Genomic DNA, 13,343 nt, shown 5'->3' on the forward strand with positions numbered 1-13,343 from the left:
CGGGCTCAGTTGCTTACAAGGAGAAAGTAGAGGGATCCTCAACTCTCCCAGGACAGCGACTGGTGCCCTCTGGTGGACACAGATGAGCCTCTCATGTCCTGGGACACCAAAGATCTTTTATCTTGAGTAAAACAAGAGATGGGCTCTCACACACTTAAAGCTGGAAGGGCCTTCAGAGCCCTCTGGGCCAGCCTTCTCATTTTACACTTGAGGAAACTGAAGCCAAGAGAAGGGGAAGTGAGAGATCCAAGGTCCCATAAGAGCCAGCCCTGGAACTCAGGTATCTTTTGGTATGCAGGGTGAACCCCAAGAGTTAAGTGATTTGCCAAAGGTGTACACACAGGTAATAACTGCCTGAGGAGGATCTCAAACCAGGTAGCCAGAGCTGGAGCTCTTTCCTTTGTATTGCTGAGGGCTTGATTCATCTCCACCTTCTCCAGTCCTATCACCCCTCTTGGTACCCCAGAGTCAGTGCCCCTTCTCCAGACACCCCCTCCCTTTTGTTTTTCTGTTAGCTCTTCTCTGCCATGGGCTCCCACCCTTCCTCCTTGACACCCCCAGACTCCCAGCTGCCCGCCCCTTTGTCTTACTCTGACTGTAGAAGTTGGAAAATCGGCTGAGGTTGGTGCTGAGAGCCGGGGGGAGGTACTTGTTGGGCTCGTAGAGATAGCAGAGGGGGGACACGGGCCAGCAGCGAGGAGACAGCACCAGCACGGACACTTCAGGGGCCGGCTCCTCACGTGGGAGCTGATCCACCGGCTATGGGGGCAGATGGCTCTCAGGGACCCCCTCCATCAAGTCAGTCTGACTCAACAAATACTCAGGCAAATCCTGCTTTGTGCCAGGCCCTGGGCTGGGTGCTCTGGGGAACACCACCACGGATCCCACATGCCCTTCTTCTACCCAGGGAGGGGCACTCTTCTCCTCCCACCCCTAAGTCTCCTTTCCTCCCTTTACCCCCCCCCCCAACCTCTGCTTTCTCTCTCCCCCCACCTTCTTCCGGAGATAAGCCTCTGGCCCTCACCTCTTCCTGAGTCTGGACCTCCAACCTCTCTTTCTCCCCTCCCCTCCTCGTGGGGGTGGGTCACTGGGCCCTGCCTCTCTGTTCTTTTCTTAAAAACCCTTCCCTTCTGCCTTACAACTGAAATCAAGTGGGGCAGCTAGGTGGCCCAGTGGATTGAGAGCCAGGCCTCGAGTTGGAAGGTCCTGGGCTCCAAGGTGGCCTCAGACACTTCCTAGCTGTGTGGCCCTGGGCAGGTCACTTTAATAATCCCCATTGCCTAGGCCTTACTGCTCTGCTGCCCGCTAACCAATACAGAGTATTGAGTCTAAGATAGAAGAGAAGAGCTAAGAAAGAGAGTTGCTACCAGGCATCCGTTCAGCTAGGCACTGGAAGTTAAGTGACTTGCCCAGGGTCACACAGCTGAGAAGCCTCTGAGGACCCATTTGAGCCCAGGCTCCCTATGCTGGCTCTCGATCCCCTAAGCCAGTCCCCTGGCCCTGGCCCCTGCCTCCCAGAGGCCTCACCTCCTCCTGGGGACGGGCCTCCAGGCTGTGCTCCTCATCCTCCTCCTGTTCCAGGAGCTGCTGGTCGATCTGCTCAAGCTGGAAAAGGTGGAACTGGTGCTGCAGCTCCTGGGACGTGCTCAGGCTGCTCAACATCTGCTGGGGCAGGCGGTTGGGGAAGCAGAGCCCGATCTGCTCCAGCACGGCTCGCTCCAGCCAGCTCGGACCCAGGCTCAGGAGGCGGTCGGCCAGGTAGTACCTGCGGCACAGACAGCTCAGGCCTTCCTGAGGACGGCCTCGGCGCCAGCCTCCTCTTGGGGGCCCGGGCTCCCTTCCCTCGAGCCCGAGAGGCCCCCCTCCCAGGCCCCACACTCACTGGTAAAAGTGCTCAAAGGTGGTGGCCAGCTCCAGGCCAGAGAGGACCATCATGGGCTCCAGGCTCCGCTGCAGCTGGCCCAGCACCTCTTCCCCCCTCGGGCCACCCACCCGGCTCTTCTGGATCTGCTGGTCGATGTGCCGGGCAAACTGCTCGCTCACCTGGGCACAGGAATGGAAGGGAGACCAGTGAAAAGGGAACACGTGGGGAGAAGAGACAGAAGGGGCTCTTGGGGAGGGCCTGGGCATCGGCAGGGGCCCATCTCAGCATGAAGGGCACAGAGGACTCACGTGGGCAGCAGTGAGAAAGGACAGCTGCAGCAGAGCCCCAGAAAAGCCCTGGCGCAGGGCCAGGGTGAAGGCTGCCCGCGGCCCAAAGAGCTCTGCCCCGGCACTCTGGAGGCGCTCGTAGGTGTCACAGTATCTGGGCACAAGGTCCGGGGCTTGCCAGGCTGCGGTCAGAAACCTGCTCACCTGAGGGTGAGAGGCAGGAGCGTGAGGGGCCGCTCCTGCCCCAAGGGCCTCTCCAACACCCCGTCAGGCCCCCCCTGCCCACCTGCTCTTGCACCACACCCCTCCAACACTGGGTGATCCCCCTCAGGCTGCCGCCAGGAGGGCCCAGGCCAGCTCCCGAGTTCAGCTCCCGAATCTTACTATTCTTGCCATCTGTGGAGACAGATTCAGGAGGAGGAAGATAAAACCTTAGACTCGGGGTCCTGAAGCCAAAGACAGGGTTTGCAGCCCCCGCCCCCCCATCAGGCCCCTCCCATTCCAGGAGGAAGGCTGAGAACAAAGGACACCTTCCCTCCCTCCCTCCCCGGCTGATAGTGATGCTCCCCCATGGCTCAGGGAGGTAGAAAATGTCAGACTTGGCAGAAGAATCCAGGAAAGAGAGGCCCAGGGAGACAGGAAAAGGAGGGCACTGCCTTGAGGTAGTGCAGCTGCGGCAAGGATGGGAATGGATTTGTTCCCCTCACAGTCCCCATCTGCACACTTTCACCCGGGACCCATTCCCTGAGACTCACTGGGCCGGGTGGGAGGCTCAGGAGGAGGTCCTGGGGGAGGCTCCACATGCACCAGCAGGTGGCTGAGGCGACGCACCCGGGACGCAAAAGAATCTGCTCGGCCCTGTGGGCAACGGGCCTTCTCTCTGTGCTCCAGGTACTGGCCCAGCAGCCAGGCCAAAGGGCTCACCCCACTGCCATCTGAGGAGGGAAGACAGCTCCCGAAGACACGGCCAGAAGGGAGCAAGCAGCGGCTAAGGAAGGATGGCCTGCCTGCGGAGGGGGACCCTGAGGAATGGCTAACGGGGGCAGTTCTTTGAGGAAACTTGGTCCGCCTTATGGGATAAAACGTTCCAAAGGAAGTGATGCCATCGTTACCAGGAGCACTTGGGGGAGTGGGCTGGGGGGTGACGTTTGGGGTCATTAACCTGGGGCACTTCTTGAGGGAAAGCTATTCTAGCAGAGCTTATGGGATCATTGCCAGGGAGTCATTGGTAAGGTTCCTGGGGGCAGTTTGGCAGGGCCTAAGGTTATGGGGTGGTTACCAGGGCCAGTTCCTAGGCAAGATGCTCTAGGATGACTACCTGCAAAACTCCCAGGGCACAACTTGTGGAAGTTGCTGGGCCAGTGTCTGAGGGACAGGGGCTGGGATAGTTACCAGGAGCAGTGATGCTCTGCACCAAGGGGCTGACCAAGGCCTCCCAGCAGGTCCTTCCCAGGGCCAGGGCAGCCTCATCATCGGGGAGGAATCGATCTGCAAAACTCTGCTCATGGCGTAAAGCCCCGTTCAGTCTGGTGACAGGGTCAGGAGCTAGAGGCACGAGCCCCTGGCCCCAAGACTATCCCTCAATATGATACCCTGAATGTTCTCACGGCAAGAGCCCCCCCACGGATATCAGGAGGGTCTCTGCCCCACAACTCTTCTATCCCCTTCCCCAATCCCCTGGTGACTCTCGCCCTATCCCTGACCTCTTCACTCCTGGCCTGCTCCCCCCACCTCCTCCATCCACCCCATGAGCCCAGGCCCCCTGATGCCCCTCTCCACACCTAGGACAGAGTTGCAGCAGGCGCTTCCGGTCCCGAGCGATGTCCTGACTCCAGGCTTGGGCTCGGACGGTGTAGAAAAGGTGTGTGCGGCGACACAGCTGCTCCCGGAACAGCGGCCAGAATGTGGGTTTGGGGCCCAGCACCTCCACCCCTCGCACACGGGTGTCAATGCCACCCTGAAATATGTGGCTGTCATTGACTCTCTGTGACAGTCTGGCTCCCTGCCTGAGCCTATCTTACAGGAAGACCTAGAAGGAAATTAGGGCCTAGACCCAGTGCCTTTTAAGAGTCCATAGCAGCTAAATGGAGAGACAGGACCAGAGAATGGAAGTCCTGGGTTCAAATCTGGCTTTAGACACTTCCTAGCGGTGTGACCCTGGGCAAGTCACTTAACCCCCAATTGCTTAGCCCTTATCACTCTTCTGCCTTGGAACCAATACTTGGTATTGATCCTAAGGTACAAGGTCAGGATTTTTTTTTTTTAAGACTGTTCATAGGACCATGGTAGAACTATTCATTAATCTAACACATTTTTTAAAGTAGGAACCTGGGACCCAGAGAAATGAAGACATTCACCCAAAGTCTCACACATGGTAAAATCAAGATTAGGACCCAGGCCATAGAGTAGTGCAGCAGTAACATTTATTAATAGTCTACCATGTGTCAGGCACTGTACTAAGTGTTTTGCAATTGTTAACTCATTTGATCCTCATAACGACCCTGGGAGATAAATGCTAGCATTATCCCCATTTTATAGCTGAGGAACTTGAGGCAAACAGAGGTTAAATGACTTCCCCAGGGTCACACAGCTAGTATCTGGGGCTGAATTTGAATTTAGGTCTTCTTGACTCCAGGCCCAGCACTCCACCCATCTAGAACCCCAGCCCTCATCAGATGATTCCAAACACCACACTCCAGGTCATCTCCCATATTTCTAGGACCACACTGTTCGCCGGGCCTCTTCCCAAACCCTCAGTAAATGGCTACTGTGTATAAGCCACTGAACCAAGCCCTGTGGATGCAATGACAGAAGCTTCCATTCAGTTCTCTCCATTCGAACTGGGCAGACGCCCTCGTCCCTTCCCTAAGGCACACTCTTCTCCTTTTGCCAGGCCGAAGGTCACTGCATGGCTTGGCCCCTCCGACAGCCTTCCGTGGAGGCTTCTGCCCTCCCTCCTCCCTGCTCCCTCTCTCACTGCCGGCCTCCTTTACCTGCTGGCAGCGCTTGATCTGAATCTGCAGGATGGGCCAGAAGCGAGTCATGTTCTCCAGGAGAAGCACCTGACTGTCGGAAGGCGTGACATTTACCTGCAGGGTTGAGATGTGAGGACTCTCCATGGCTCAGGATGGAGAAGGGAAGGCCCTGGTCCTGGGACCACTGTATTCACCCTGACCCTGAGTCCTGCGAAATCTAGAGCTCTGTGGTCCTGTCCCAGCTCCACTACTCAGAGAAGAGCCAAATCCTCTGTCCCCGGGGGCTCCTCCCCACAAGAGGCCGAGCGGAGGCTTCCGCTGTCTGGAACAGGAGAGCACGGAGGGGCAGGGGAAGAGGTCCTCACCGTGCTGAGCTTGGTACTGACAGAGTGGGCACCGTCTCCTCCCAGCACTACCACTCGGGCCGGCATGTAGCTCGAGTCTTCCTTTGCCACGAGGAGCATCAGCTGCCTGGAGATAAGGGAGGGAAGAAACCCTTCAGTGACCATTACCATAGGACAGCTCAGAGACCTCCCTTTACCTTTCCTTCCCAGTTTCAGTGAGTCAACATTTTCCCCCAAGTCAAGGCACAGAAAGTTTGAATATATCCCTGGAATAGGGAGAAACAGAGACAGAGATAGAGTATGTGTATGTGAGACAGAGAGAGAGAATGTATGTGTGTGTGACAGAGACAGAGAGAAAAAGAGAGACAGAGTATGTGTACAAGAGACACAGAGAGAGTGTGTGTGTGTGTGTGTATGAGAGACACAGAGTATGTGTGTGTATGAGAGAGAGAGAGATAAAAAGAGACAGACAGACCAACAGAGACAAAGAAATTGAGGCGGAGAAGGGGGCCTTAGGAAGTGTGACGTCATGTTCATCTGCAGCCCAGAAGGCACATATTCAGCCCTGTCTCTAACCCAGGGCATCTGTGTGTGTGTGTCCATCCTGCCCCACCTGACAAGGACTCCCCGGTGCATGTGCAGTGTGATATAATGAGAGCCTGTGCTGCCATTGGATTCCCAATAGGTCTTGGGGTTTCCGTCAGTCAGCTTGCTGGCCCCGTGAGAATTGGATGACACCTCCACCTTCTCCCAACACTTGTCCTCAACTTCCATGCCAGAACCTAGGGCCAAACAGGAAGGAGAGAACAAATTGGTCTGGTTGAGGAAAAGGCAGGGAATGGAGAATTGGAAAGAGAATTCTAGTCTCTGTTGCTGGAGCAAGGAAGGGCTGGTTAAGACCACTGGGTCGGGGGAGCAGCCACTGACCCTAGGTGGAGGTGGGTGAAGGACACACTGACCCTGACAGAGATGTCTGAGGAAGACGTCAAAGAAAGGGATGTTAATGGGTCGTTGGGTTCGTCTGTGTTCTTCAATCTGGCTGAGCACCATCTGTAACAGGATTGGAAGCGACATAGAGGGGGCAGGAAGGAGTACAGTAACAGGAGTAAAATTATATGGGAAAAAGGTCAAGGAATTAAGCAATGTTGCTCATTCCTCCCCATCTAAATTCTGAAGAAAACATTGTCATACAGGAAATCAAGCACAGCTGACTAGCTTTCAAAGGTTAAAACAAGTTGAATTTAGTTACTTGAAAAGAAAAGCAAACCCACCTCCTGATAGAAGGTAAGGAGAGTGGTAGAGTGAAATAACTTTTTTTTTTTTACCAAGCCAATACAGTTATTTGTTTTGCCTGACTAGACATATTTGTTACAGGGTTTTGATTTTCTTTCTTTTTCAATGACAAATGGATGGAGGTGGGAGCAAGACAAATAAGATTTTTATTAGTTGACAAAAAATTAAATTTACTTTAAAAAATCAAATCAAATTGTTTACCACATAAGAATGGTATTTTCACGTGCAAGTCTCTTTCTGTTCTGTTATATATATGCAAATATCCATTTTATTTGGTTATTATTTATTTGGTGGTTAACTTTAGAATAAAAGTAAAATTTTTTTAAAAATCAAAGGGCTAGGAGTCTCAGTGGAAGGGGCAGCTAGATGGTTCTGGGGATTAAGAGGTAGGCCCAAGAGATGGGTTCCACTCTGGCTTCAAATATTTTCTTGTTTTGTGACCCAGAGCAAGTCATTTAACCTCACTTGCCTACCTCTTACCACTCTTCTGCCTTAGAACCTATTAATTCTAAGACAAAAGGTATGGGTTTAAAAAAAAAAGAAAGAAAAAATCAGGTCATTATCCGACAAAGTAAGAAGATGGCTCATGCTCTGCTTTCTTTCCTCCACCATCTATGAACTTCCTCTCTTGCTCTAACCTCACATCCTCACCCAGCTTTGTTCCTCACCCATCTACTTTCTTTTCCTCAGGTTCCATATGCCTCCATCCCATCTCCTTCTCCCCAGGCTCCCTCCCCTCCAGCTACTATCCTCCTAACCTGGATGCAGCCGGCCAAGATGCTTTTGGTGAGGTTGTTGTAAAGCTGGGCATGCTTTTCATACTCCCCCACTAGATCCCTGAGCTCAGAGCCCAGGAGTAGTTGTTCCTTGTGCTTGTCCAGGACCTTGGTGAGGACCTCTTGGGCTTCCAGGTGGCACAGCACCACTGCACAGTCCTTGTGCACTGTAGCCAGGCGATGTAGGAAGCGAATTAACTCCTGGACTACCTAGAGTGTGTATCAAGGCAGGAAAGGGTCAGGGTTGGTACTGAGGCCCAAGAGGGCAGCAGTCAGCCATCTCTCTGTGTTTGTCCCACTAACCATCCTGCCAGGAGGAAGGTAAGCTTCATGCTGCCACTTTCCATTCAAGTCAATGGGTTGAAAATTAAACATCTGCTATGTGCCAGGGATTGAGCTACATTCCAATACCCATCTGATGAGTGCTTGGGACTCAGCTCTCCTTACCTACAAGCCCTCCCTCTTGAGGTTACTGAGAATACTGCCCAAGTATCCATGAGTGCATTTGGCTGTGTGAAAACTGAGAACCCCCAGGGTGGCCAAAGCTCCAGGAGTCTCTGGTACTCCTTCTTCTGGAGCCTACCCTCTAGGTACCTCATTGTCTTTGCTGGGCATTCTCAGGCTGGCCAAACAAGAAGAGGCCACTTTGTGCCAGGGGAGAGTTGAGTCCGCAGAGATCTCCAGGAGGCAGCTCAGTATTCTGAGGGGCCAGGAAGAAGGATTTTAGATGGGAAGAGGGCCACATAGATCAGATGCCCATGTCTGCCACTCTTTTCTATCTCGACATCCTACTTCCCACCCTTAGGTCTGAAGAGAGGAAGGATGGGGTGGGTGGAATTTGGGTTACAATGACTATAGGCCAGCTAAATGCTATAGTGCAGGACAATGAACTGGGGGAGTTAGGATACTTGAGACCTTGTCCCAATTCTGCCAGTAACTCCCTGGGGGACTTTGCAAAAAAAGAAAAATCACTTTCTTTAGCCACTAGTTTTCAATCTGAATAATAATAATAATAATAAAACCATTATATATTGCAATTATATAACAAATAATAATATATATTATATATAGGGCTGTGGCCAGACACTCTGCTCAGCATTCTCCAATGATCTCAATATGATTCTCATAATAACCCTGGGAAGTATTATTAATATATCTTAAATTTATTTGAGTAAATATTTTCTAATTACATGTAAAAAAATTAAAATTCTTTTTTTTTAATTGAATTCAAAATTCTCACCCCCTCCTTGAGAAGGTAAGCAACTGGATATCCATTATCCATGTGAAGTCAAGCAAAAAATATTTGGGAGGTATTGTTTTTCCCATTTTATAGATGAGGAAACCGAGGCAAATGGAGGTTAAGAGATTTGTCTGGAATCACAAAGCTAGAAAATATCTGAGGCCAAATTTGAACCCAGGTCTCATGCTCCATCCACTAAGCCACCTCGATAACTCTAAAGGAGAGGATTGGAGTAAATGATATTGTAAGGTACTTTCTAGTCATGAAATTTTATATTCTAAGTTCTGATGCTATATGTTCCATGTTGTAATATTCTACATTCTAAGATTTCTCTTGGATCCTGCAGTCTATGCGGTAATATTCTAATTCTAAGATCCCATCTAGCTTTGGCATTCTGATTCTATGATTTGGGAGGGAGGGTTTTATGTTAATATTCAGGGACATTTGAGGGTGTTTGCACAGCAGAATGGAAAGAACCCTGTATTTGGGGGCAATAAATCTGGGTTCTAGACTTAGCTCTGTCATTTTACTCCCTATGTGACCTTGAAGAAGTAATTTTATTTTCCTGGATCTCTACTTCTTCCCCTTGTAAAAGAGAGGACTGGATGAGATGAACTCTAAGGTCTCCCTCAACTCTAAAATCCTTGGCTTCTTTTTGCTGACATGTTTTTCAGGGTGCCTATAGGCGGGCTTGGGCAGGTGTGAAGCAGAGGGTGTGTTTAGCTAAGCGTGTGCAAACCAGCATGCCTGAATGTCTGCACAGAGGTACCTCTGAGTAAGGGCTTACAGGTGCAGGAGTGAGAGCCTGCCTGACCACTCAGGTAGGTGAAGTTAGAGTGTGCTGATGTAGGTTCCCTCCCAGGGCTCCCCTTTCTACTTTCATCTCTTTAGCTAAATCCCTCAACAACAAACTGCCAATTTACCTAACGAATGACAATAATAGCAATTGCCAGTATGCAAAGTACTTTATATATGTTATTTCATCTGATCCTTACCATAACCCTGGAAGCTAGGTAGTTTTATTATTCCCATTTTACAAAGGAGAAAATCAGCTGAGAGACCTTTCCTAGGCTTACACAGTTAGTAAATATGAGTCAGGATTCTAATTCAGTTTTTCCTGACTCCAACATTATTTGCCTAGCTACCTCTGAGGCAAGAAGGCAGACTCCTGTTTGCCCTGTCTTCTTCCCTTGGTTTTCTTCCAAACTTCTGGCTGCCCCAACTCCCACCCCACTCCCTCACCTCAGCCCAGTCATTTGAAGGGCCTTGTTTTCAGGGGTCTCCAGGCTTTGTAGCAGCAGCAGGAAGGCTTGGGGCTGGTGCTGGAGCTGCCCCAGGAGTGGACTCACTTGATCCTCCCTGATTCCCTCCTGGCATATGCTTAGCTCCAGCTCCAATAACAGCTGCCCAGAGGGCTCTGCATCCCCCACCAGGCTCCGAAACAGCAACTCAGCTTCAGCCCCAACAAACATAGAGTGAAGAAAAGGGGGTAAGAAGAGTTGGCTAGATTTAGAGAGATGAAAGTCATAGAAAATAAACTGGAAACAGTATTTTTTCCTTCAAAAAATGAGTCAGAGGAGACGAAGACTTTTTTTTTGGTTACCTTTCATTCAAAAATCAGGGGTCACATGTTATAATTCCCTGTTGCCACCCTCCTTCCCCCAGCCTTTTGCCCCATGAGCCTCTACATGTCCTAATAGAAAAAAATAACAAAACATGATTTTGTAGGTGAAAGTATATTACATTCTACATAGTATGTTTTATGTTCTTAAACTACCAAAGTGACTTTAGTCACATAAAGTGCTAAAAAATATAAAAATGGACAAATTGTCCATTTTCTCCTAAATTGTCAATGTCTTCACCAAAGAAACAAAACAACAACAAAAACCCTCCACTCACAGCATCAGCATCTCCAAAATTATTTATCTGTAATTACATTATTTCTTTTTGTCCTGAAGCCAGAGATTTTCCTTAGTGTCTCTTGGTACCTCTGTCCTTTCCCAGCTACTTTATCTACTGGCTACTATGCTCCTGGTATCTCACTTCCCAGAACTGGGCATTACTTACCTTCAGGTGCTGCTGACTCTTCCCTCCCCTGGGACTCTGTCTCATCCTCCCCCTCCACTGCTGCCTTGCACTCTAGAAATGAGACCTCAGGGCTACAGGTGTCCCGAGGAAGCTCTGGAGGGGGTGGATTGGCCGAGTTGGCTGAACACCCCGTGTTGAACTTTGGCCTGAATTTGTTGTAGACTAGAGAACTCAGCAGGTCACTGTGGGTGCTGCCTTGAACCTGCCTACTAAGTGACAGGACTAGCTTCTCTGCCAACTCCACAGGGACTCTGAGCTCACCAAGGTCTTCTTCCTCCAAAGTCTGTCAAAAAATAGGAAAGAATTGACTAAATAAATTAATTCAAATGGGGGGGGGGGGAAACAGGAAAGAAAACACATTACACATGGCTCCAGGGACTACGGCATACTGGAGGTGGCATGACATATTTCTGGAAGTCCTTTCCATCTCCCTCCATACAATACCTGTGCCTCCCTAGATCTTTCTGGACAAACCATCCCTTTTCTCCTAGAGCTCTTGGTCTCTCCTCTTCCTTCTTACTCTAGGAATCTACCTTAGAATAATAAACTCTTGGGATGGCTAGGTGGCTTGAAACTAGGAGGTCCCAAATTCAAATCCAGCCTCAGATACTTCCTAGCTATGTCACTCAGTCCCAGTTACTGCTTTACTGCTCTTCTGCCCTAGAACTGACACAGTATCAATTCTAAGGAGGAAGGTAAGTTTTGTTTTTTTGTTTTTTGTTTTAAAGAAGCTCTTATGAATTGAAGGGACCTTGAAGATAATTCAGTCCAACCTCTTTCCAAATTAAGAATCAATTCTCCAGGGTCCTCCACTTCTTAATCTGTATTAGTAGGAAACTAACTACCCTTTTTCACTTCCCACACCAACTCTTCCAACTCCTCAATAGCTCATCCAGTTTCTGGACAGCTTTAATTGTTAGAAAGTTTCCCTGAGCCAAAATCTGCCTCTTTGTGACATCTCCTGGTCCCACTTCTACCATTTGGAATCAAGTAGTACATGTCTAATTATCTCTCTTTTGTTTGACAGCTCCTTTCATTTTTGAAGATAGGTCCACATGTCCTTACATTGTCTTCTTATTCCCTATGCCAAACTTACTAAACATTCTTAATTTTTAAATTAATTTTACTTTCTAAATGCTCTCCCTTCCATTTCCTCTTCCCTCCCCATTGAGAAGGCAAGAAAAACAAAGCCCATTACAAATTTGTAGTCATGCAAAACAAATTTTTCTATAAACTATGTAGAAAAAAAAGGAAAAGTGAAAAGAAAATATGCTTTAAGTTCATACTATTGAGTCTACAGTTGTCTATCTGGAGGTAGGTAGCATGTTTTATGAGTCTGTAAGAATTGTGGTTGGTTATTGTCTTGATCAGAGTTCCCAAGTCTTCAGCATTGTCTTTAAAATATTGTTGTATAAATACTGTATAAATTGTTCTCCTGGTTCTGTTGTCTTCACTTTACATCAGTTCATAGAAGTCTTCCCAGTTTTTTTCTGAAACTATTGTCTTAATTTCTTATAGCACAGTGGTATTCCATCACTTTGATATAACTTGTTCAGCCATTGTCCAATTGATGGGTATCCCCTTAGTTTCCAATTCTTTACTACCACAAAAAGAGCTGCTAAAAAAGCTGCTTTTTTTGGGGGGGGAATAGACCTAGTAGCACTATTACCAAATCAAAGGGTCACACTTTAATAGATTTCTGGACATAGTTCCAAATTGATTTTGAGAAGTTGTACCAGTCCATTGCCTAACTAACAGTGCATTAAAGTACCTGTTTTTTGGTTTTACAAAAATATTCAAGTGGTAAAAAATTGGAAAATGAGGGGGTGTCCCTCAATTGGGGAATAGATGAACAAATTGTGGTATATGGTGGTGATGGGATACTGCTGTGCTATAAGGAATGATGAACTGCTTAATTTCTATATGAACTGGAAATACCTTCATGAACTGATGCAGAGTGAAATGAGCAGAACCAGGATAACACTACATAGAAAGTGAAACACTGTGAAAGGATCAAATGTCATTGGCTTTGCTACTAATAGCAATATAATGATCCAGGACTATCCTGAGGGACTTATGAGAAAAAACTGTGGGAGTAGAAACACAGAAGAAAAACATATGACTTGTCATTTGTGGGTATGTGATTTGGGTTTCTATTACAAAATTGTAATTTTGTAATTTCTATTACAATTACAATAGAAACAAAATTTCTATTACAAAAATGAATAATATGGAAGTAGGTATCAAGTGATAACATATGTAAAACTTAGTGGAATTGCTTGTCAGGTCCACAAGGGGGAAGGGAGAGAAAATGAATCATGTAACCATGGAAAAATATTTGTAAAATTTTTGATTAAAATTTTTTAAGTACCTTTTTTTAATAGTCTCTACAACATTGATCATTCTCTTTGTTGTCATTTTCGCCGATCTAATGGATGTGAGTTGGTACTTCAGAGTTGTTTTAATTTGAACTTCT

The 13,343-nt window shown here is 48.3% G+C and overlaps 1 protein-coding gene across 1 annotated transcript in view; it reads right to left on the bottom strand.

Annotated features, from left to right (window-relative positions):
- Positions 1 to 13,343, bottom strand: part of CUL7 (cullin 7) — a 29,862-nt gene that overhangs the window by 5,202 nt on the left and 11,317 nt on the right. Inside the window, exons 7-22 of the mRNA XM_056818254.1 lie at positions 10,847 to 11,150; positions 10,022 to 10,232; positions 8,134 to 8,239; positions 7,522 to 7,749; positions 6,430 to 6,520; positions 6,084 to 6,252; positions 5,492 to 5,597; positions 5,145 to 5,240; positions 3,933 to 4,108; positions 3,544 to 3,677; positions 2,907 to 3,086; positions 2,438 to 2,547; positions 2,173 to 2,355; positions 1,883 to 2,043; positions 1,528 to 1,765; positions 591 to 759 (exon numbers count right to left, since the gene is read on the bottom strand). Coding sequence (XP_056674232.1) covers positions 591 to 759; positions 1,528 to 1,765; positions 1,883 to 2,043; positions 2,173 to 2,355; positions 2,438 to 2,547; positions 2,907 to 3,086; positions 3,544 to 3,677; positions 3,933 to 4,108; positions 5,145 to 5,240; positions 5,492 to 5,597; positions 6,084 to 6,252; positions 6,430 to 6,520; positions 7,522 to 7,749; positions 8,134 to 8,239; positions 10,022 to 10,232; positions 10,847 to 11,150 — 2,662 coding nt within the window. The remainder of the gene's footprint in view (positions 1 to 590; positions 760 to 1,527; positions 1,766 to 1,882; positions 2,044 to 2,172; positions 2,356 to 2,437; positions 2,548 to 2,906; positions 3,087 to 3,543; positions 3,678 to 3,932; positions 4,109 to 5,144; positions 5,241 to 5,491; positions 5,598 to 6,083; positions 6,253 to 6,429; positions 6,521 to 7,521; positions 7,750 to 8,133; positions 8,240 to 10,021; positions 10,233 to 10,846; positions 11,151 to 13,343) is intronic.

Source organism: Monodelphis domestica, chromosome 2, assembly GCF_027887165.1.
Source record: "Monodelphis domestica isolate mMonDom1 chromosome 2, mMonDom1.pri, whole genome shotgun sequence".
Classification (NCBI taxonomy): Eukaryota; Metazoa; Chordata; class Mammalia; order Didelphimorphia; family Didelphidae; genus Monodelphis; species Monodelphis domestica.